General features: G+C 46.9%; 1 protein-coding gene across 1 annotated transcript; it reads left to right on the forward strand.

The window, feature by feature from the left end:
* Positions 1 to 258: 258 nt before the first annotated feature.
* LOC142592687 (acyl-coenzyme A thioesterase 13-like) lies at positions 259 to 24830 on the forward strand. The gene is made up of 3 exons (XM_075704256.1): positions 259 to 392; positions 2052 to 2233; positions 24559 to 24830. Exons 1-3 carry the CDS (start codon positions 288 to 290, stop codon positions 24776 to 24778), a joined length of 507 nt encoding a protein of 168 aa, XP_075560371.1. The 5' UTR covers positions 259 to 287; the 3' UTR covers positions 24779 to 24830.
* The last annotated feature ends 411 nt before the right edge of the window (positions 24831 to 25241 follow it).

Genomic DNA, 25241 nt, shown 5'->3' on the forward strand with positions numbered 1-25241 from the left:
GCTTTCCGTTGGACTGACGCGTAAAAAGCGCGTAAATCATGTTGGTTTAGAAATATATAGAGCGATGCCCTAACAACGTAAAGTTACGTTTTTTTAACAAAGAACAATGAATAGTTGGCTGTTTCTCGGCCGTATTGTTTAGCGCACTGTGGAATATGTTCTGCATTTATCACAAAAGCGAAACCGAACGACGCCCCTAGCAATACCATTGGCAATACCTCCTTCAGCAACTTTTCTTTTTTTTTTTTTCCTTTTTTTAGCTCTAGCCATCCTATCCCAGCAACCGTATGGCAACGGCAGTAAACAACATGGCTGTGTACACGCTAGATCGGGTGCGCCAGCTCTTGCAACGTGTCGTAATGAGCGGAACGTTCACGAAGCACTTCGAAGCGGTGAATACGTTTGCGTTCTTTTACAATATATCTGTTCTTTCTTGTTGCTTTTAAGGAGCTAGGTCAGGTGCGCTTTAACCATGAAACGTACGTTGTCACACGTACTTAGGAGCGTGCTTGACTCGCGATCAAGCGCTGGAGCATCATGACTGCGTTACTGCCGCACGCGCTCAGATTCGGCTGTCCTAAATAGATTCTGTGTATATCGACCTTGATTCTTTCGCAGCGTTTCATTTCCTTGCCCTGGTTTCTGGGGTACCGTACTACACCCAATCTCAAGGCAACCGGCACTCTTGCTCTTGCTAACTGAAGGTCCCTGTATATTATGCTTTGCTCTTTACTGGAGGAGAAGAAAGGAAACCGAGGGCCTGATTTTTATTATTCATGTCATAAGAAGCCAACAAACGAAGACACCGAGGACAGCATGGGGGAAATTGCTTGTACTTATTAATTTAATTAAAGAAATGACAAATTAAGGGAAGTGAAAGTGGATCAAAACCAACTGGCCGCAGCTGGCACGAACCCACGTCTTCGCGATACGCGCGTAATAGCGTAATGCGAAGACGTCGGTTCGCGTCCCGCCTGGCGCTATCTACAAAGCCTTTCGTTTTTGTGGGTAGGCTTTAAACACGGTGGTCTGAAATTTTTCTGCCGTGCGCAGGCGATATATATGTAGGGCGCGCAGCCCTCGCGATTCTGCTACGTCTTCAGATGATTTCTTGGTCGCTGCTAGTGCCAGTGAGTGTGAGAATGATGTCGGAATGGGAACTTAATTCGGACGAGAGAAACCCCACAAAACCAGCCCATGCTATGGTCAGCGACTAAGGGGTGAGCTTTGTTTCCTGACCTGCCGATCCTTGTGCCACAGCATACGCCCGAGATTTGCTGCCTCATACGCAATAGTGTGTGATGTTTTGCCCGAAAAGAAGAAAGGGTTGTGCAGTTTACATTGCATAATATGCACTAAGATGTATTCTAGCCGGTGAGTTTGCAAGACGTATCCACTTGAACTCAGTCGCCAGGATGACACCAGATTCGATATATTATTTCCGAAAGTGTTGGATGAAATACATGGGCATTCGAGTTTGTTTTGTGCTTCAATGCACAAAATAACGTTTTGTTAAAGAAAAAGCGGAACAACAGTGCATCTTTATGGCAAATTTGTTGGTTCATGTCACCAAACTGGTGCCATTCTGGAAATTCGTTCCAAGTGAATACGCCTTGCAGACTCGCCGGCTACAATTTATAAATGGCAATATGTGCGGCAAAGTAATTAAGTCGTTAATTAGTGCGGCTTTACTGAGTTGAATATGCGTTTCGATTTCTCGAGCAAGTAATGTCCGCCTCTCTCAATGATCCAGCTCAAGGACTAGAATTATGTTATTTGCAACGTGCGATTTTTAAAAATTCTGGAAAACTTAAAAATGATCACCCCGTATAACAGGCTGTATTGTAACCATGATGATGTGCTCGGTAAAAATTCTTTGCTAAAGCCTTAAAAAAGGAAAGGCACTTTTTTTTCTAGTTAATGGAAATAGTTAATGAGGATTGAAAATTACCTGCGGGACAGCGTCGCGTGTGTGCTGATCTATTTTTCAGAAACAGAAGTGTAGTGCATGTAGGCTAGTGCAACTTTCGAACCCTTGATCTCCTTGACAGGTGCACATCGTTTCGGCTGGCGATGGCAAATGCACCGCTGAGCTTACGGTCAACGAGAACATCCTGAACAACCTTGGAACTATGCAAGGGAGTTTTTCAGCCAGCCTCGTGGATGTGATTAGCACATACGCACTGCTGACTCTACGCGACGTGCGGAATGTCAGCGTGGACATGAGCATGAGGTGACGTTCTTTTGATTTGCGGCGATTTGCCCTGCAGCAGGCACATATAAATATATTCTTGTTGGCACGCGGTACACACATCATGACAGGGAGCTGGGCTGGTTGGTGTGGTTTCGTAAGGTGAACAAACAGCGCAGAAAACATGGACATCAAACAGTAGATGGCAAACACGGATACGAACCCAGGTCTCTGCATTACACATGCTTGTAATGCAAAGACATGAGTTCGTATCTCACCTGCAGCCAGCTGTTCTTTAATCCGTTTTTTATTTCCACTTATTTATCATTTCTTTAATTCAGTTAAGAACTACGGATAATTTCCCCTTTGCTAGCCTTGTTTGTTGGTGTCTTATGATATGACTAATAAAAATCGGGCCCCTTGTTTTCCTTCATTCTTGTTCACATATATATATATATATATATATATATATATATATATATATATATATACACACATAGGAGAGAGAGAGATGTCTGCCATCTAACAAGTGTACAAATCAGCAAGAGCGAAGATGCTCGTGACAAGATGAAATAAGGCGGATTATTCACGATCAAAGCTATAGACTTCCAGACATCAGTCACTTGCTCCAGTGATAAAATCATATATGCTTGGCTGACAAAATACCTTCAGCAGATATAAAATCGCTGTATTCGTTGTCTTCTATATTTCTTGCCTGGACATTCTTTTTCTTTTTCTTTCTTTTTTGCGCAGTGTGGTTGAATTTTGTGGTGCACAGCTAGGCTTGCTAACTGCGACCTGTGGGGGCATGCTGCAATCAGTCAAATGTAGGCCGATATAGTTTTCTTTGAAAACAACACAAGTTACGGAACTTCTAGGCTTGCTTAGATTTGAGAATTAAGTTACGAACCGTCGAAGCTGAAAAAAATTGCATGTTGTTAACACCAGGGTCAAAAGACAGTACAACTGACCGCATTGAATGCTTACAGTGTGTGCATAGTCATTGATTGTTCAATATCACTCTGAGTGAGACGACGGCACCGAGCTATGTCATACAGTTACTGCCTACTGTTAGCCGTGGCGAGTTCATGGGTGATGCTAGACACTGATAATAAATATGTCATTTGCTTTTTGTGGCTGTTGTTGCTTACTCATACCTTGGTCAGCTTGCATTCAAAGTTTTCTTCCCTGGCGTTGCAAACTTGGGGGTGGAGGGGACGTTCTCTTTTACCACGCATTTGGGACGTGTTCGTACGCAAGTCCCTTTAATGACAATAAGCAGTCTGTGGATATGCAACTAAGTGAGACACGACACTTTATGGCACCCTCGTTTAAGGAAAGGCCCTTCGTTGTTTGTGTTCCATAACATACTGATTATAAGTTTCATCCACCAATGCCCACCTAAGCCAATCCTATATAGTACAGACATCGGCCATGTAGTTGCATGCTAAACCGAAGCTTTCCTTTCCCACCCTCCCTAGTTTGGCGTGTCTGCTAGCTGCTGGGCAGTCGGTTGGTTTCTCGGCGGATATACTTGTGGATATATCTGTATACAAAGATTTTGTGTGTGCCAAACACAAGTACCAACACATGGGCTTACTATAAAGCCCCTGTGCGCTTATCGACTAAGGAGTGCAAGTAAGCATACTTCAGCTCTGCGTAATAAAAAATAATTCCTATATAAAACCTGAACATGTATGCCTACAGGGTTGGCTCATAGGTATCTCTGCAGCATACTGACATTTTAATGGTACATCACATTATATTCGAGGCATTCTTTTGCCTTGATTAATTTTCTCTTGTATAGCCATTCAGTCTAGGCATGCCACTATAGGTGTGTACTCATGCTTTGCCTGTCCTCCAGAGTTGGTACATGCTAGCTGTGACAGAAATACAGGTTCCTAAACTGAAGCTAGACGTGTGTCGTACTCCTCTGCGTGTGCACCTTGCTGTCACGGTCATTCTCCCGTGGACAAGCATCATAAATTGCTGCGCAGACGTATACGTCTGACACTACGCATCCGCCTGCTTTGGTGTTTGCCTTTCAGTGTAACTAGTGAGCTGTGTAGCGCCTTGACACAAAAGTTGTACGTGATTAAAGTTGTGACCTTTGTGGTAGATAAACACATATATTATGTTAGATTACATGTTGCATATGACGAAAGTAAACATGATAGTACGCATCGACGTTATTTGTGTAGCAGTTATTTAACTGCTTCACTGAAGCTTCACTTCCCATGGATTATGACATGTGCATTGGATCTGTATATTTTTTTTTTCTTTTTATGCCAACTAGTTTACTTCTTTTTGGCGGCGGTTCCGGGACCTGAAACCCCTCCGAAGTTTTTGTGATGCCGAAGCCCCCCTTAAAGTATCATTACTAGAGTTCTGTTATCCACATCATTTGAGGTTTCTTTTGAGTTGTCTTTACTTTTTCAGGTGAAATTTTATTGTAGCTGAAAGCTTACTGCGTCATTGTCTGTGCGGATGGGCACGGCTTTTCATTCGTACTGTCACCTCTGATTTCTGCAAATACTGACAATAGGAGGACAAGCGCATTAGAAGCATCAGTGGCGGCTACCTCATACATATTTTTTCACCTCAGCATTTTTTTTTAAATTTTCAGTATGAACCTCATGCACAAACACAATATATTTAAATATATACAGATGACAAAAGTTTCTTATATTTTTATAGAGAAGAAGGTAGCCAACTAAAAATTATTCCTAATGGTATGAATAAACTATGCCTAGAGAATGAATGCTTTGCTGTATGTTCACTTCGCTTCAAATTGTGTTGCATTCTCTTTTGACCCCGAAAAAAACCTGCAGACTTCAGTGACCCCTTCGGAAGAGTATTTTTTCAATGGCATGTGAAATACACGTAAATTATGTGTCTCAGTATTGCTTCTCTTTCCAGTAGGCTATGCTAACATCTCATGAAAAATAAAGCTTTTCAAATAATAAACACTTATTAGGGATGGAAACATCGCCACATGCATGCAGAGGTCATAAATACATGTAATTCACTCAGTAACCGAAACGAGACTGAGCCGGATTCTCTCGAAATCAGAATCAATAGCACTCACGCATAGCAGCGTTTATACTTGGAGTCTCAGAAAAAGAAAAGGGCAGTTTCGCCGGAGTAGTGACGCAGTATTAGTGATAGCAAAGTATAAGACAATTCTTTAAACTGAACCATTCTTCGAGGTCACACGAAGTTCCTTCAAGGGCAACTGTTATCAAAGGTAATATATATATACACAGTATACACACATGCATATGAGTGGGGTGTGGAAAGCTGGTTGCCCCCCGGAAAAAAATGAAAACTTTCCGTTTCTGCGTTACTGAAATTGTCACTGTCTAGTCCCAAAAAGCTGCAAAAGCTCCCCATGTCATCAGAAGACGTCAGCTTCGCTTTTTTGATGTTAGCATCACGTATACTGCGTATTTAGCACGCTGTCTGACTGTTTACATTACGGTAGTGTAGGATCTGACGACTTTCACGATTTTGTACAAACGTACCGAGTCTTTAGAGTAGGTCCTTCTGATCATTGACTCATCTAAGTGCTCTGCGTAAAGCGTGTAATTTATTATAAGATTTTAAAAATGTACATCGCTGCCGATCGCAGCACATCGCTCGGCCGAATTTTAAGCCGCCCCTACCCATTTGACGTCATTTGCCCCAATGACGTTAGTAGGGCGAACTATACGATTGGCTGCCCGGGGCGCGTTATCAATTTTTCCAACTTTATGGTGAACAAATGTTGTTCGTAATAGTTGGAATATTAGTTAATTTGTTACTATCAAAAAGGAAGTAACAGAGAATGCACAAGAAAAATTCCTCACTACACTTAAGAGGAAGCTTTAGCTCGGGCCCAACTCCGACGCGGCCTATTCAAATACATGTAAAACGCAAAAACGTTTTTATGAGGTAACCCCTGGACCGACTTTAATGAAATTTGTTGCATTTGAAAGAGAAAGTTGAATTCTAGTGACTGTTAAAAGCGGAATTTCTATTTAGGGCTTGAATTTTCTTAAAACGATTTTCAAATATTTGACTGTTTGAAAAAAATAGAAGCACAATTTTTAAAAATTGATATCTCTGTATCAAAAACAGATATCGCGGTTCTGTGAACGGCATCAATTAGATCATTGAAAGCAGACAAATTCGATATGTCATTTTACATCTTACGTGAATTTGTTACGTTGTTTACAAGGGTTCTGCAAAAGCTGTATTTCCATGTTACTAAATTTTTTTAGATTCATGTGTAATATATCAATTTCGTCCGCTTTGGATGTACTATTAGATGCATTTCACAGAATTGTATTATCGTTTTTCTTTTAGGAGTTACGGAGTTTTAAACTTGACAGTTTGGTTTTTTGAAAATTTCGGATTTTCGCTAGTTTTTAATAAAAGATTGACGACCTAACTCAGAAATTCGAAACCAACAGTCACTAGACTTTAAGTTTTTCTTTTAAATGCAACAAACCTCGTCAAAATTGGTGCAGTGGTTGCCGAGAAAAACGAATTCTATTTTTACATGTATTTAGATAGGAGCACCCGAGCTAAAGCTTCCTCTTAAGAGGAAACTTTAGCTCGGGTGCTCCTATCAAAATCCATGTAAAAGGAGAATTCGTTTTTCTCGGAAACCACTGCACCAAATTTGTCGAAATTTGTTGCATTTGAAAGAAAAACTTAAAATATCGTGACTGTTGATTTTGAATTTTCGATTTAGATCATCAATTTTTTATTAAACATTGTCAAAAATTGAAAATTTTCAGAAAACAAAACTATCAAGTGTACAGCTCTAACTCAGCAAGGAGAAATGATATCACAATTCTGTGTATGGCATCGATAGTACATCTAAAGCGGACAAAATTGATGTTACACATGAATCTAAAAAAAATTCAGTAATATGGAAATATAGCTTTTGCAGAACCCTTGTACACAACGTAACAAGTTCACGTAAGAAATAAATTGACATGCCGAATTTGTCCGCTTTGAATGATCTAATGGATTCCGTTTACAGAACCGCGATATCTGTTCATAATGCAGAGCCATTAATTTTTAAATTTTGTGGGTCTATTTTTCTCGTACTTGCGAATTTCCGAAAATTTTCCCACAGTATTCAGGCCCTAAATCGCAATTCCGCTTCCAATAGTCACTATAATTTAACTTTCATTCTGAAGTGCAACAAATTTCATTTAGACCGGTCCAGTGCTTATCTCAGAAAAGTCTGTTTGCGTTTTACATGTATTTGAATAGGCCGCGTCAGAGTTGGGCCCGAGCTAAAGCTTCCTCTTAAACATGACTGGTGGGACCAAGGGTGTTATCTAGGCAGTGCCAAATACCGCAGTGTTGGCGCTTTGAACCAATCAGTGAAGGCTTAGCTGCCCTCTGAGCCAATCAGTGCTGACAAAGGGTTAATTTGACAATATGGAATTTGACACTACGCACAAGAGCACCGCTGCATTAACGTTTACCGACCTCGTCTCGTATCCGCATGGCTGTGCCGCTCGTGCGACGTGCGAAACCAGCCGCAGTTACATCGGACGTCAATCGCCAGGCCCTGCAGCCTGCGTACCACGCATGCGACAGGTGCTGCGAGAATCCTGTAATTATACACTCGGGCGTCAGAACCTCCACCGTAAAGTCAACGTTGCATGACACTTTGACAGCCCGATCAGAGCGAACAGCCCGTTCGTTGCGCGAAACGAGTTCTGAGCCTCAGGCACATATCCCATTGCAGAAAGGAAACGTTGGTAACCGTAGCCATCGAACCTTTTCGTGGAGCAGTTTGCTTTGGAGAAACGAGATGGCGCTTCCGGCGGCGCGCCGCACGTTGCCTCAGTGAAAACGCGCGAATACGAAACCATGACCGCTTTCCCCCTGCTACTGTGCGACCAGCTGTCGAAAATGTAACCGGGTTTTCGCCGACGCAATGTGCTCAATTCATACTGCGAAATGTGGGGCGGTGGAGTGAGTACGTGTGCAGTAGTTGGCTGCAAAAAATAGTGAGTGGCGTATTAAAGGGAAGCTGAAAGGTTTTCCAGAAAAAATGAGTGAAGAGCAGTACGCCGTGGTTTTCAACCCTCTGAATTCAAATATCGCATCGAAATTGAGTGAAAGAAAGCGCAAACATATTTTATTTAGACGAAAAGTGCAGCAGCAGACACGCCCAGCTCGCGCGCCTCGTTTCCGCCTGTGATTGGTCGGGCGCCTCGTGACGTCAACAATGGTGTTCGTTCGGACCGACTGCTGCCGCTGCACACGAAGCATGGTGCAAAGTAGTTTGGTGGTGTTTTGCTGAGACGGTCATGGAAATTTTCGAGAGCTTGCGTTTCTCTGAGGAGTTCGGCGTTAAGTCCAAACTCTACGAGAGCGATTTTGCGCGGGACGGTGACGGGCGACGGCTTGGAGCGACAAAACGGGCCGTCGCTTGAACAAATCGCTCGGTGTTGTTGCTCGATCGCTCGTTTCTAGAAATCTAGAACTCGTCGCTCGTCGCCCGGAAATGCTATGAGCGACTAGCCAATTGTGCGAAGCCGAAACTGGATGTACATAACTCAAATACTGCTGTTTGTCGCACGGAACGAGCAAACTATTGAATTTTACACGTGCAAGAATAAGAACGTAGTGCAACACTTTCAGAAATATTTTATGCTCCTTCTTCAGTAAAATACATCAACCTAAATTGATAAAGCATGCGCCACGCTAGTTTCGGCGCGTATATTGCTGCCCTCACACCGGGATGTCGTCGCTCAAAGCCGTCGATCGTGTGGAGTTCGGCTTGCAGACGACGAGTGAAAGCGACAGCCATCGCCTCGCTTGTAGCGCTGTCGCTGTAGCGTGCAAGATCACTTGTAAGGGGTTTATACTTGTACATACTACACGTACGTACATACTTGTACATACTACATGTACGAGCCGATTGCGAAGAGCCGGCCTCTCCAAGAAGCAAAAAATGCTGGTGCAAGCACTGCTTTCCACGCGAACGAAGGCGAAGTGTTAGCACCTCCTTGTGTTGGAAATGTTCTTTGGAACATTTCCAACACAAGGAGATGCTACTCTACAAGGAGAAACATACTGCTACTCTACACAAGGGGAAACATACTCGCCAATGTTCTTTGGCGAGTATGTTTTTAGCTAAGCTGCATTCAGCGTTCCAGTGAGTGCGTTTCCGGGCAAACAACTGTAGTGTTATGTTCCTGCATGCCTCCTCGTAGAACGTAAGCGGTGATACGATCTTCAGCATTCGTGCGCGGCCCCAAAGCTGTCGGCAATCTACACAGACGGTTTAAACGCGGGAAAAGTTTACCGGCTGTTGTTGCACGTGTAGTATAGAACCTTCATCAGCGCGCCATGCGCGCGCCACTCGTAACCGGCGAATTCCGTCGGCTACGTGAGATGGTCGGTTTCTTATGCGTGCGAGAGAAGGGGGAGTGCAGCGTCTTGGCGTGAGCAGGCTTTCCAACACATGCAAACTTTACGCTTGCACTGCGTTAGGGTAGCTGCATGCAGGCTGTTTCCCCACACACGTGCGAATAGAAAATTCGCGGCGCTTGGCGATGAAACCTGCGTCAAGGGTGGGCGCTAAACATGCACCTTCCGTTCAGCGTGCTAACTATTTTTTTAAAGGAGAACCCAAAGCACGCATTATTGACAAACTCCGGTAGTAATCGTCACGGAAGTGGTTAGAAGACAACACTTGTTCTTGAGCGCTTGAAGTTGTTTCGCTTCACAGCAGGCTCCCACTTAGCTGAAAGCTTCTTGTCTTGCAGGAACTAATGGAACATCGGAACATCGTCGCTGCCGCTGGTGTTCGTGCAAGCGTAGGCTGCACAGAACGCCGGCATGATCGGCCTACAAGTTCAATTGATGCTGCGCACGTCAACTACCACTCCTATATACACACAAATAAAGGAATGTAGGGTCGAGCGAAGCAGATTAGGAGGGCACGCACGCAGAAATAAGCCCGGCCAGGCACGGTCGCGGAGACTGCGAAGCAGCGGAACACCAGTGTTGACGTCACTAAGCCGCGGTTTCCGGTCTCCGCTCGCATCGTCAGCGTCAGCAGCAGCGCGCGGCGCTCGACGGGGGGCGAATCTACAGCGCAATTTTAACCGACAATTGCGTCAGTCCTAAGTGAAAAAACCCCCCAAAATTTTACCTTCATGGTTTATAAGGTTCCCGCATCCGTATATGAGCGTCTTATTGAATTCGACAGACTCTTCAGCTTCCCTTTGAGAGGACGATTTAGCTCGGGCCCAACTCCGACGCGGCGTATTCAAATACATGTAAAACGCAAAAACGTTTTTCTGAGATAACCCCTGGACCGATTTTAGTGAAATTTGTTGCATTTGAGAGGGAAAGTTAAATTCTAGTGACTGTTGGAAGCGGAATTTCGATTTCGGCCCTGAATTTTGGTAAAACGATTTTCAAATATTCGACACTTTGAAAAAAAATAGAAGCACGAAGTTTACAAATTCATAGCTCTGCATCAAGAACAGATATCGCGGTTCTGTAAACGGCATCCATTAGATCATTCGAAGCGGACAAATTGTATATGTCTTTTTATATATTATGTGAATTTGTTACGTTGGTTACAAGGGTTCTGCAAAAGCTGTATTTCCATATTACTAAATTTTTTTAATATTCGTATGTAAGATATCAATTTTGTCCGCTTTAGATGTACTATTAGATCCAAATCACAGAAACGTATTATAATTTTTCTTTGTTGAGTTACAGAGTTTTAAACTTGATAGTTCCGTTTTTTCAAAAATGTTCGATTTTTGCCAATTTTTATAAGAAGTTGACGACCTAACTCAAAAATTCGGAGCCAACAGTCACCAGATTTTAAGTTTTTCTTTTACATGCAACAAACTTCGTCAAATTTGGTGCAGTGGTTGCCGAGAAAAACGAATTCTCCTTTTACATGTATTTAGATATGAGCACCCGCGCTAAAGCTTCCTCTTAAGAAATGAAATGAATCTGTGACCCTGTTCACGGACTGCTGCTACTTAAAGGACTACCTGTGTTGCCAGCCCTTCGAGATATAGTCAGCTTTCCCCGATGATAGAAAAAGATCACTTATTCGTCGGCGTTGTATCGCTAACCTCCAATGAAAGTACTTCTACACCGCGGAAGATCGGCAAGAGTGGGTGCCACTCGTTACACAGTGCCAAAAGGAGTAGCGCCGCGCATAGTAAGTTTATCGCACGTTATGTACACGCATCTCGCCCAACTCATAGGCAAACCTGCGCCCACTATATATCGCCACGGTATCGTGAATAAGTCAACAGGCGACGTAGCGTTGGTCGTTATATTTATTTATTTATCTATTTATTTATTTATTTATTTACTTATTTATTTATCTATTTATTTAAAGACCGAGACCGACGGAGCTGCCAAGCTCTTTTTATTCTAAAAAGGAAACGCCCCAGTTCATGCGCGAAGAAGCAGAAGATCAGGGATGATGATGGCTATGCACATAAAAAAACGATAAAACGATGAAGTACGTTAATAGTGCTTAGGCTTATTTCCCCCTGCCATAGAAGCGGCAAGCCTGGCCGCAGCTTATAGAACATCTAAACAGGGAGTGAAGGGCTTCATACGACAGACGTGAACAATTTATGCATTCCGGCGACGGCGGTCAGTGACGGAGTGTCATGGGACGTCTACATAGTTCACTGCAGAAGTTTGTTGCACAACGGTGTATGGACCAATGTGGCGTTGAAGAAACTTCTTACAGAGGCCTGAAGTTCGGAATGGAGTCCAAAGTAGGACTTAGTCCTACTTTGGACGGGACCATATAAATGAAGTCCTACTTAGTCCTACTTTGAAAGTGAAGGGATCATATAAATGAATCCCAACAAATTCAAAAGGTGCGTCCGAGCAAGGGAGAGGTTGTAGTAAATAGGCTGGCGGTGATGTCGAGCGTTTGCGGTGCTGACATGACGCACAAGATGTAACGTATTTGGCCACCGTTGCGGTTAGGCCAGGCCAGAAGTAGGGGGTCTTGATGCGGTCGTGTCTTGTGGAAACCTAAGTGGCCAGCCGATACATCGTCGTGAAGTGCCTCTAATACACGAAGGCGAAGGCAGTGAGGTAGGACTGGGACCTACCGGACCTACTGGTACAGTATTTTCCCAATTGTACATAAATGTTCAATATTAAGTAACTCCAGTTTCAATGTTAACCAACCACTCTGTATTTCCATCTCGTTTAGTGTTTATTTTATGCGCTGAATGTCTTGTGCTCTCGAATGGGAGCAAGAAGGGCGCAGACTCCTTGTCAGGCATCCACTTGCCTTTTGGTCTGCGCCCTAGGCAACTGTACCATACGTTGTCTGAATAAACTCTTTGACCTGTTGAGTGGTAAACGCAGCGGTGTAGCACACCATCTTCAAGGCGGAACTGTCGAAGCTGGCGTTGCAAGCAGTTGGTTGTTGGGTGGTTCGGTGAACCCACTAAGGCGATCCATGAGAGTTCGGCAGTAGGAGTCGACCCGCTGAAGCAAGACGAAACCAAAGCGTGTTGAAAGGGCAACTTGGTCCAGAGGCGTTAGCGAGAGCTGGTGTGAGGCAGGCCTAGTGTCGGAACGGCGTGGTGGGGAAGGCGACGGCGCGTTACTAGGATAGAGCGAGAGGGGGCAGTGAGACAGTGCGTCGGCGTCGTGAGGACGTTTGTCAGACTTGTACGTTATTGTAAAGTCATATTCCTGCAAGCGGAGTATCCGGCGTCTTAAGCGTCGTGGCATATTTTCATTTATGACAGCGGACAGAGCATGGTGGTCAGTGACGCTGGTGAAGTGGCAACCATAAAGGTATGGGCGAAATTTCTGAATCGACCAAACAATAGCCAGGCACTCTTGCTCTGTAATCGTGTAGTTCCGCTCAGCTGGAGAAAATGTTCGGGTGGTGTATGCTACGACTCGCTCTTTAGAGACTACATTACGTTGCAGAAGTACAGCCCCAATACCGGCCTTGTGCGTTTGCGTCAGTAGGGAGTATTGTGGGGGCTCTGTCATCGAAGTGGCGAGTTAAGCACTGGCACGGAAGCAGGGTTCTGCTTGGGAGCTTAAAAGCCGACTCGCAGTCGTCAGTCCATATGAAAGAGGTTCCGGTAGCCGGTTGCTTGTGTAGAGGAGCCGCTATTGCAGCGACGTTGCGGATAAATCGACGCAAATAGGACGCCAAGCCGAGGAAACTACGTAAATCCTTTACCGGTAACCAGTAGCTTGGGTAGAGAAGCCGCTATTGCAGCGAAGTTGCGGATAAATCGACAAATATAGGACGCCAAGCCGAGGAAAGTACGTAAATCCTTTGCCGGTAACCAGTAGCTTGTATAGATGAGCCGCTATTGCAGTGAAGTTGCGGATAAATCAATATAGTACGCCAAGCCGAGGAAACTACGTAAATCCTTTACTGGTAACCAGTAGCTTGTGTAGAGGAGCCGCTATTGCAGCGACGTTGCGGATAAATCAACAAATATAGGACGCTAAGCCGAGGAAACTACGTAAATCCTTTACTGGTAACCAGTAGCTTGTGTAGAGGAGCCGCTGTTGCAGCGACGTTGCGGATAGATCAATATAGTACACCAAGCCGAGGAAACTACGTAAATCATTTACCGGTAACCAGTAGCTTGTGTAGAGGAGCCGCTATTGCAGCGACGTTGCGGATAAATCAACAAATATAGGACGCTAAGCCGAGGAAACTACGTAAATCCTTTACCGGTAACCAGTAGCTTGTGTAGAGGAGCCGCTATAGCAGCGAAGTTGCGGATAAATCAACAAATATAGTACGCCAAGCCGAGGAAACTACATAAATCCTTTACCGGTAACCGGTAGCTTGTGCAGAGGAGCCGCTATTGCAGCGAAGTTGCGGATAAATCGACAAATATAGGACTCCAAGCCGAGGAAAGTACGTAAATCCTTTACCGGTAACTAGTTGCTTGTGTAGAGGAGCCGCTATTGCAGCGAAGTTGCGGATAAATCGACGGAAATAGGGCGCCAAGCCGAGTAAACCACGTAAATCATTTACCGGTAACTAGTTGCTTGTGTAGAGGAGCCGCTTTTGCAGCGAAGTTTCGGATAAAGCGACGGAAATAGGGCGCCAAGCCGAGTAAACTACGTAAATCCTTTACCGGTAACCAGTAGCTTGTGTAGAGGAGCCGCTATTGCAGCGAAGTTGCGGATAAATAAACAAATATAGGACGCCAGTCCGAGTAAACTACGTAAATCCTTTACCGGTAACTAGTTGCTTGTGTAGAGGAGCTGCTTTTGCAGCGAAGTTGCGGATAAAACGACAGAAATAGGGTGCCAAGCCGAGGAAACTACGTAAATCCTTTATCGGTAACCAGTTAGCTTGTGTAGAGGAGCCGCTATTGCAGCGAAGTTGCGGATAAATCGACAAATATAGGACGCCAAGCCGAGGAAACTGGAGAACAGTAGTAATTTTTTCGGGGTAATTTGATACTCTTGCTTGCAAATGTGAATTTTTTTCTGTGTTGATCTGGAGACCAGCATTTGCAAGGCACTTGAGAACTTCGTCTAATCGCTGAAGATGTTGGCTGAATTTACGGGAGAAGATGACACTATCATCGAGATAACAGAAGCAGGTCTTGCATTTTAGTTTACGAAGAACGTTGTTTATTATGCCCTAAAATGTGGCTGCAGCGTTAGAAAGGCCAAAAGGCATGATGTTAAGTTCATAAAGTCGGTCCGGTGCAGCGAATGCGGACTTTGTCAGTCTCGTGAACTTGCGGGAGCCGGAAACTTTGTCAGGCACTAGTTGGTCATCAGTAGCATCAACAAGGTGTCCAAGTAATTTGATGTGGCGGCGCCCAAAGGCGCACTTAGAGGAATTGAGCTGGAGGCCATCCCGGTGAAATATGTCGAGAATGGCCGAAAGACGAGGGAGGTGGCTTTCAAAGCTGGGCGAAAAAAGGATGACGTCGTCCAGATAACAAACACAGGTCGACCACTTAAGACCGCGTAGAAGAGTGTCCATCATGGGTTCGACAGTTGCAGGTGCGTTACACAACCCAAAAGGCATGACCTTAAATTGGTAGAGACCGTCGGATGTGATGAAAGAGGTCTTCTCACGGTCGCGGTCATCGACGGCAATTTGCCGGTATCCCGAGCGGAGATCTGGCGATGAGAAATATCTGGCACCATGTAGGCAGCCGTGCGCATCATCACTTCGAGGGAGAGGGTACACATCCTTCTTCGCTACCCGATCGAGATGGCGATAACCGACACAAAACCGGCAGCTGTTGTCCTTCTTTTTCACAAGCACCACAGGGGACACCCAAGGGCTACAGGAAGGCTCTATCACGCCTTTGTCAAGCATTTTCTCTACGTCCTTTTGGATGACTTGGCGCTCAGAGTGAGACACTCGGTAAAGGTGCTTGTGAAGGGCGCTGGCATCTCCAATGTCGATGCGGTGGGCCACGGCATGTGTACGGCCTAGTGGACTGTTCTCAACATCAAAAACGTCAAGGTAAGAAAATAGGACAACGCGGAGTGCTTCACTTTTGGAAGGTAAGAGGTCGGGGATATCATACTGTTCAGAAGTGCCTTGGTTGGTGCCGGTATGACAGGCTGGCGCACAACCTCAGTGTAAGCAGCGCATGCGGACACTGTACGTTCTTCCAGCGGTGACAGTTCGACTAGGGAAGTTCCTTGAGGAAGAATATGGGTGGAAGTGCAAAAGTTGAGGACTGGAAGCTTCGTTCTGTTGTTGGCAACAACCACTGTGGTGTGAGCAAGTGGGATGTTGCGCGGAAGGATCAGATCAGAACAGTCAATACCAAGAATGACATGTGGGGAAGCATCGAGAACAGCGAAGAGAACTGGAGCGTGGTGGCCGGCGACAGTAACGCGGGCAGTGCGCATACCAAGAACCGGTGTTCGGGTGCCGTCAGCTACTTGCACAGTAGGAGAGACGGCAGGTGTCAGCACTTTTCGTAGGCGGCGTTGGAGCGTGGAACTCGTAACAGATATGTAGGCGCCTGCCTGTATTAATGAGAACAGTAACAACGGCTATGTCGTCGACGAGAACACGGAGCAAATTGCGAAGTAGGGGTCAATAGAGGGTTTTCGGTCCTTGTCGTCAATGCACCCTGACCTCCCGGAGCTGCACTGGTTAGTTTCCCGGTTGATGGACAGAGTAAGCGAGGGAGGGAGAGAGATCGTAGTCGTTGAGGGGAGCGCGACTGGCAACTCTGAGGTGACGGCGATCGGCTAGACCAGTTGCCTTGGAGCGGCAATATCGGCGTACATCGGTGCAGAGCGTGAAGATGGGCGGTGAGGTTCACGGGCCGGAATGTGGTCGTCGAGAAGAGATGCGCTAGAAGAGCGGCCACTATCTTGGCGGCGGTCACCGAGGAAGCTTGGTCGGTAATACCGACGATTGCTGCAGTGGCGTGAAATGTGGCCGACGCGAGAGCAAGAAAAACAGATTGGTCGATCGTCTGGTTTCCTCCACTCAGATGGGTTTCCGTAGCTGGGTGTGAACCGAGAAGCGGAAGCGGCAGCAGCAACAAGAGGAGCGGTGAGGTGTTCAGTCTGAGGACCGGAAGCGCGCATGGGCTGAGGTGCATGACCGGTGGCTTGTGGAATGCCCGTATTCGCGAACTCTTGACGGACGACGGCTTGAATGAGAGACATTGTCGCCAAATGGTCGTGATCAGCTGCCTGATGAGCGGCTCGAGCCATGGCTTCGAGCTCCTGGCGAACAATCCTGGTTACGTTATTAGGCGTCGAGAACGGAGGGGGCGCCACGGGATCTTCGCATGAGGATGTCGCAGCCGTGTCCGGGAGTCTGGTAAAGCGGTGAGTATAATGCGCCTGCTTTTAGAGCGCAGCTCTTTGGCGTCCGTTCCTGGGTTTCGCGTCGGCGTCGTCGTCGGCCTCGTAACCAGCTCCGCCCCCCTTTCATCCCCCCAGCGCTAGCAGCGATCGACTGATACCGCTGGATGCCGCTGACGCCGCTAGAGAGTCAAGATAACGTGACTGCATAGAACACCGTCGCCGCCATGCAGAAAGAGGAGGAAAGGGTCCCCCCCCCCCTGTTCTTGTGTGGCGGATAGGGTGCTCTTCAGTTGCCGACGCGCCGGTTATTCGTTGTCCCTGAAACCAACTCCGCAGCTGGGGTTGACTCACTATCGGCGTCAGCGGCATCAGTCAGTCGCTGCTATCTCTTCCCTCCTCCCTTTATCGTGTTGTCCGCTTGCTGCGCGCGCTTCTGCCCCCATCGTTTGCCGCTGGGTGTACACGTCGCCCCCCTCCCCCCTCTTCCTGCGAGTCTCCGGTTGTCAAAGCGCCGGCTCGAACTTAGTTCCTTTCTTCGCTCCTCCTCCAATGCAACCCCTGTGCGGTGGCAATCAGAGAGCCAGATCGGTGGCGGCGGATCTGTATATGTGCACCGCCCGAGCCGAAATTGCCGCTGCCGTTCACCCTGTGCGGTGGCAATCAGAGAGCCAGATCGGTGGCGGCTTGACATAAAGACAAACAGCAATTTCCTAACACTTATGCGGGAGAACATCCCGTTCCTCTCGCTCGTAACGCGTCCCACGGCTGTGACAACCTCGCGAGGCACTTGTATACATCTCGTCTTTGAGAATCAAGCATTGGTGTACCAAGTCGAACATATATCAGTCTATTTCTCCGACCACAAAGCTTCCTTCATGACTGTCAAGAACTGTTAGTGGAGTCTTTGTTAAAGGAATACGTGTGAAAAATAAAACAAAAATTCTGTGATAGCGCATACATGTGTTGCTAGATTTCTTTGCCTCAATCTATCGAAAAGGTGAAACAGCTTATTTGCTGCGCTCAAATTTCGCATTAGGAAGTAACGTAATCGTCGGCAATTTTTTTGCTTGTTCAAACCGATGGCATTCGGTTATGATGGAATCAACAGTGCTGCAGTTCTTACACATGAGTATGTTGAAGGCATCGTCAGCTATGCCTTTCAACACGTTGCCAACCTTGTTGGCACCATCCTGCGCCAAAACGGCATTTTAGCGGAAAATTGCACCGAGCCTGCACCAAAGCATGTATAAGAGCGAAACCCTCCTTCCGTTGATGCTTCGCAGCTAGTAGAACTGAAATCAAAACTAGTAGCACGCTATCATCCTCATCATAAAAGAACGCAGAGGCCCATCCAAAGAGTTTCTCACTATATAGTGAGAAACTCATAGATGCAGCGGCTGTTCCACCACTGCATCTATGATAAATAAGTCGGCATACTGGCTTGGGCGAGCGCTCGGTGTAGTTTACCAGGTATAATGTGCTCAGCGGCAGTTTGCGGTGGCTTCCGCACTCGCACGGTCTGTTAGCATGACGTGGCGTATTCTAAGTAGGGAACGGTTCCGTGAGACGTATACTGGTTTACGTGATCTAAGCCGGCGTGGCCGGAGTTTCTGCTGGCATTGGAGGCGGACGAAGCACCCAAAGCGATGTGCGCGCGCGTGTGTGAGTCTACAATCAGCATCGGAGATCAGTTGTGTATTTCTGAAAATGCATTTCCCGAATGTGACCGTACTGCAACATTACCACTGTTGTTCTAAGCTATAGTTTCGCAGCAATCAGTAGTCGCAGAACATATGCCAATACTAACAATATGAGTACCGTTATGTTGCCGAATAACATGTGCTGTTTACTTTGACAAGCCTTAAAATCGTTATGTGTAGATACAATGCGCGATTACCTCGTTTGTCGAACAAGGTTGCGGCCCAAGTAATAACAGCATACCATGCAGCGTGAATCACACTTCTCACATTTCTTCAGCGGCCGGCTGCGGACTGCGCGAGCGTCCGAAGGAGTGATATAGATGATATAGGTTATAGATATTTTTGTTCTATACATCGCATAGTCCAGTCATGTTGCATAGTTATGCTAGGTCTTATTGCGGCGTTAGCCTGTCATTTTTTTCTCTCTCTCTTTTCTTTTCAGCGAAAGTACACACGATACCGTTTTTATTTTTTCGGTTTTGTTCGTCCCGCCCTCTGTATTCGACGTACTCACCCGTTTTTGCCAACGTATCGCCAAAAATAGCCGTCGGACTCTTTTTATGCGATACCCTTTGGATATTACTGCTTCTCGGGGCTAAAGAGCGATTCCGAAGCACAAAGCTTATATGTGTCACGCTTAATTTACCATGCAAGCACAGTGATCGCTGTGTTGCAACGCCGCCTCATACAGGAGCCTAAAGCAGACATAACATAATGACTTCAAGTTCACTAAGATTGAAATGCGTGGGAACGATGGCGGTGGCTGACGCAAATATTTTGTAACGACTGGGGCTCAGATGTCTCCACGGGGTTGCAACAGCTTGGCCATACACGAGCGCTCTCATATATATGTTTCAGTTCTTACGCCGACCGATGAGATAAAAGATTTTCCTCTTCACGCCGGCAAGTCAGAAACAGCGATACTCTTCGTCCAGTGAAAACCGATACAGCCAAAATGCTTTACAACACGTATACACACACCGCGGCTGGTGATGCGTGTCGCGCATGCAGCCGAGAGAAGTTTCCGCATACTGTAGTTGCCGCACCGAAAGGCAGGCCATGCGCAGTGGTTCTTCGACGACTCCTTATGAACTGTCATCACATGAATTTCACCGGAGAACGATTGTTCTGCACTACGCGACGGCAACACATTCAAGCAGCGTCGCGCACGCGCCGGCTCAGGATGATGAAAATGTCCCTGATGTACCGATGAAAAATGTCTGTAATCTTTGCTCGCACATTTAACTGTAAAGAACACGGAAAACGACAGGAAAGACTGACATTGCGCTGATAACAACTGATGGCCTATCGCATGCGGTCGATTTAAACGTCCAGTTGTTGATTGTGTGACAGTTCTTTCCTGTTTATCACGCGTGAGTTCAGGTTGGGCTATATTGCGCAGAGTGCGATCGTACCAGCGGCTAGCCCATCAGATGCGTCCTTTTGTAACCTCAAGCGGATATGTGACGGATTTGTAGGTCAGCGCGCCTGCGGCAACGGCGCATCCAGCTGGGCCTCGTAACTTTTTTCTTTTATTCCTGTCTGTCGCGATGTTTCATTTTATTGTGGGCTGAATTACGGGCTTTCCAATTTTTAGACATCCCTTATAGGGCGCTAGTCAAAAGCGTCCTCTGTGGTTAGCGCCTTTGAGGTAAAATGTAGGGGCACACAAACAACGGGACAAGGGCACATGTCACGGAGTTCAAGCGGCCAACACACGGCAACGATATGTCAACTTGAATGAGTGAATGAATCAATAAAGAAGTGAATAATTATGCACTTTTTTTTTCAGTTGTATGTACTACTTAGCTGAGCATTTCACAAGAGCCTTCAGCATAGCCTCTGACGGGCTCGTGCAATTCGTACACAAGCACTGCAGTAAAGTATCTCGGAGTGCCGTACATAAATGTAGCTGATTTTAAGGCCTGAAATATCTGAACTTCCCAAAAGAAGTTTAACACTTTCGGGGGTTCAAATATAACCGCATAAATTCTGCGCTGTAAGAGAAACACTATACAGGGTGTTTCAGCGAACACTTCAAAAATTTTTATTAGGATTGCCTGTGGCAGAAAGCACAATTCTATATATATATATAGTCCACGAGCTGGTCTACTCGAAGAGCCGAGCATTATTGGCACAAAAAATTCGAATGCATAATTGACTAATTAACACGAATTCACTGATTAAACTTTTAACTAATTACCTCATGGAACATATTTGCAAGTTCTAGCCGGGGAGTTCGCAAGGCGACTCGATTTGGAACGAATTCTCAGGTTGACACCAATAGCAAATCGGCCTTCATGCACATTATGTTTTAAATCTTGTTTGACGAACAGTGAGAGGGGAAAGAGTGGCGACGGCACCTGTGCACGTGACCTGGGCTTCTGTGGTCGCCACGAGCGTCGGAAGTGCTGGCGTGGGCTTCAGCAGCGGTTGCGGCAGTGCATGGGAGGTGCGGTGACCGCGGCGGCGCTTGTGTCGCCAGTGTGGTGCCGTATGAAAAAGAAATCTGTGATTTGATTACGTATGCAGCCCATGTGTGCAATCTAATCAGTTTCGCTGGTAGTACGTCCCCATATGAATGATGCGGCTCCACGATTTTTGTATTGTTTAAAAAACAAAATAGAAATAGAACTATAATATTTCACATGCACGCAGAATACACACATTTTCTTGAACACTGCTGGACGCGCGTGAAGGCACCGCGCTTCTCGACTCGCCCTCGCATGCCTATCATTCGCTCTGGCACCCGCAGGATACCGCATGTGGCTTTCAGCGCACTGCGCGCAGTTACAGAGCGGAGTCGGCGGTGCAGGTGCAGTCGGACCCAGGGCAACACGGCAGCTCCGAGTGTCACAGAAACACGCGAAGTTTCTGTTGCCTGCGCCCTCGCCACTAGAACAGCTGTAGCTGCAGCTCATGGGGCTGATGCTTGGATTGGTTTCGCCGCCTCTCGGCAACTGAGCGAAGCGTGGATCGCGTGGCGAAGCAGGCAAAGTGGTTGGTTTGAAAAAAATCTTCTCTCGTCTGGCTCATTGTTTTTAAATGGAAGCTTTCTTAGAGAGAGAGAGAGAGAGAGAAACAGAGAGAATAAGCTTTTTATATTTAGATGTTCACTGTGGTTTGGAGCTGTTTACGGCTATCGACTGCACAGGCGCACAATGACATCTACATTCATGGAAATCCTGCCACAAGACACACACACACGTCGCGTCCCTGGACTCTGGTGTCGAACGCGCCTCGCCGCCCTGATGCATGCGACGTATACGCTCAGCCTCTGTTGAGCGCCGCTTACGTTCAGCGGCTGCCGCACGTCGCGTGTTGGGAGGCACTGGTTTGGCGAGACGAGGCATCCTTCCCACACGATACCGCAAAGTAAACTGCCGCCACACCACAACCAAGCAGACGGTCGCCACGCGCGCCGCGCGACAGTGACGTCAGGCCATACAGCGCCCAATCGGGAGGCCACCTCAAGCGCCTGACGACAGTAACGTCAGGGCACACCGTCGAACACACGGCCGCCACGTGTGCCGATGCGATGAGTCATCCCGCGCGGCGCCGAACCACCCCGACACCCGCACTTGACGACAGTGACGTCGCGCACGTGAGTCAGTCAGGAGGCGCACACCTGTACCTAGCGACAGTGACGTCACGACACAGAGGAGACCAATCAGGAGGCCGGAAAGCTGTGACAGTTTCTGCTAACGGCAGATGACCTTGACAATGAGCCATCAAAGGCTTCCGCCTTAATATTGTAAGCATGAAACCAAAGTCATAGTTTCGCCCGAAAGACGATCGATTGAAGCACTAATAGCGACAGTAAAGTAATAGACAATTACATATAGTTTTAAGGGCCGTATAGATTGCGGTAAACATTTACCAACTAATTAACTTAAGAAGCATAGTGTCAAGCGTGTACAGGCGAACATGAACATATCTCACTGGATGACGGCGAGCAGACGCTGCCACAGCGCTGGGTATAGATTGCGGTAAACATTTACCAACTAATTAACTTAAGAAGCATAGTGTCAAGCGTGTACAGGCGAACATGAACATATCTCACTGGATGACGGCGAGCAGACGCTGCCACAGCGCTGGCGTGAAGAAGCAGCGCGAAGCTTCGTGTCGTCTCTCGCTTCATCGCGTCTCCGAAGCTCGAGATTATGCGACCTACAGCGCGCATGAAGCCACCGTGCTGGCACCTCGGCTCGCTCTTGGTTTTCGCGCCCGCCGCAGACAAGGTAGGCGTGTGGGCAGCCATGCGGACAGCCACGAGCGTGCTAGAGGAGGAGACGCGCGCGCTCTTTCCTTAGCGCGCGCTTGATCACGTGGCCTCCGACACTGGGCGCCCGGGAGACACCGTGCCTCAAGCCACCATCCTTCTCGGCTCAGCCTCGCGTGTTTTCTTCCTCGTACCCGCTGGTCTGGTCGAAGGCTCATGCGCGTCGGGTAGTCCATATCGTTGGCGAGTGTTAAGCGAACTGCATCGGTCGCTTCCCAAGTTCGAAGGCCTCTAGCGTTTACCTTCTCGTAGCGCCATTACTAGTGTTGGGCGCTGAAGTCGCCCGGCACGAGCATTATGTCTATGGGTTAGCGCTGCCGGAGGTTCATTTCGTGATGGTATGGTTTTTTACAGCGAAGCTGGTTACCTCTACCAATCGGTGATTCTTTTGTGGCGGTCCACAGAAAAATCGGCTTTCTAGAAATCGACGATTTAGCGCAAAAAACACATGTAGCGCACGCGCACACGGGCGGCAATATTCCACGCCAATGTTTACACTCTGCGTGTTAACAAGTGTAGTCATCGCTCTGAAATATATTTGTTTACCTATACCAACCGGCGATTATTTCGTGCCGGTTGACATAAAACTCGGCTTTCTAGAAATCGACGATTTAGCGCCGTCTACGCAAGAAAAGAAGCGTGCGTGAACGCGTACACGCTTAAGTCTGACCCGGTCGACTGCGGCGATGTGTGTGCCATCAAAACCCGCGATGGAATCGTCATCTTCACCGTGTAAATTTCGCCGGGCACTTCCAAGGCCGACGTAGAGCGGTTCATGCGAACGCACTTCGCGGTGTTGGCGAGAGATAACACTACGCCTTTCGTCATCGTGGAGCACTTTAACGTCGACATTTCGAGACAGGATAGCGAGTGGTTCGTAGAATTTGTCTTCGAAGAGTTTGTACTAAAGTGTTACACAGAAAAGAAACTACCAACCACCATCCGTGACTCGTGTGTCGACCTAACGTTGGCGAAGAACGTGGCAACTGTAAAAAACCGAAAACCTCGGTGTATACCACAGCGATCATAAAGTCGTCGTGAATGTCGTTGTGCAATAAATGATTATGTACTGCATTTTACGGCGTACTCATTTCATTCGTTAGACTAGAATAGGTTAAGTGGATGGTAACAGCTTCGCTGGCAATCCACCTTCACAGAGTGGATTGGGCCTTCAAATTTTTTTATGCTATGATTAGTATCATGAAGGGAAACACACCCAGATATCTAGTGACACAAGTTGTCGTCAAAGGGGTTCACTGGAGAGCCGCACATACTCAGTGTTACATAACCAATGATCCAAGTTCGTTTGCGGTTGCATCGCCAGATAGCTGCAAAGAAGAAACAATGCCGAGAATCCCATTCGCATTATTATCATAGTAAATGAGCTTAATTTTCTAAACTCTGTTATTATGAACTTTAGCGATTTAATACGGTAGGGATAGTGACAATAATGTTAGTAATTTATGATGAGAGAGCAGCGGCGACCACAAGACCGTCTATCAGCTTGTTGACATTCAGTTCCTTTCTCCCATTTTTTTTTTTACCACTTCGTCTTTATGCGTGTGCAGCTACGTGGATAAGGCGGTGCTCGGAGACAAGGTGACGGTGGAGGCGACAACCACGAAGCTGGGCGGCAGCACAGCCTTCCTCACAGTGGACATCCGCAACAAGGAAACGGGCAAGCTGCTGGTCAAAGGCATGCACACCAAGCAGCTGCTGAACGGCATGGATTACCTGGGAAACAAGCTGGATGGGGGTGCAGCGTCGGCCACCACTTCTAAGGCCTGATACAGCGTGTTTGTCTTTCAATAAACTGTTGCGCTATTTTGGAGAAAAAAAATGGGTTCTATTTTGTCTGTCAGAAAAAGAAAAAAAAAAACAACGCGCGTCCATTTTGCGACAAATTATGCGTCAAAGTTGGCGTGTATGTGGCATCGCCGTGCGTTTAGCAGTGAGAGAAAGAGAGAAAAAACATTTATTCGGACCATCGAGGTGGTTGCTCTTGAGGTCGAGTGGGTGGTGTCCTCATTCCAGGACTCCACTGGCCATGGCTGCTCGACATACTTGCTGGACGAGAGCTTCTTGTCCCGCCAGGGTATGGCCGGTCAGCTGTACCTCCCACCGCTCAAATGACGTGCTAGGCGTCTTTAAGTGCTGAGGTTTGCCCCCGCACCCCCACGAGATGCGAACGAGTGTAGGGCGTGTGTCGCCGCACCAGGGGCAGATGCCGCGATATGTATGTGGGAGCATT

This window comes from Dermacentor variabilis, chromosome 9 (genome assembly GCF_050947875.1).
Source record: "Dermacentor variabilis isolate Ectoservices chromosome 9, ASM5094787v1, whole genome shotgun sequence".
NCBI lineage: Eukaryota > Metazoa > Arthropoda > Arachnida > Ixodida > Ixodidae > Dermacentor > Dermacentor variabilis.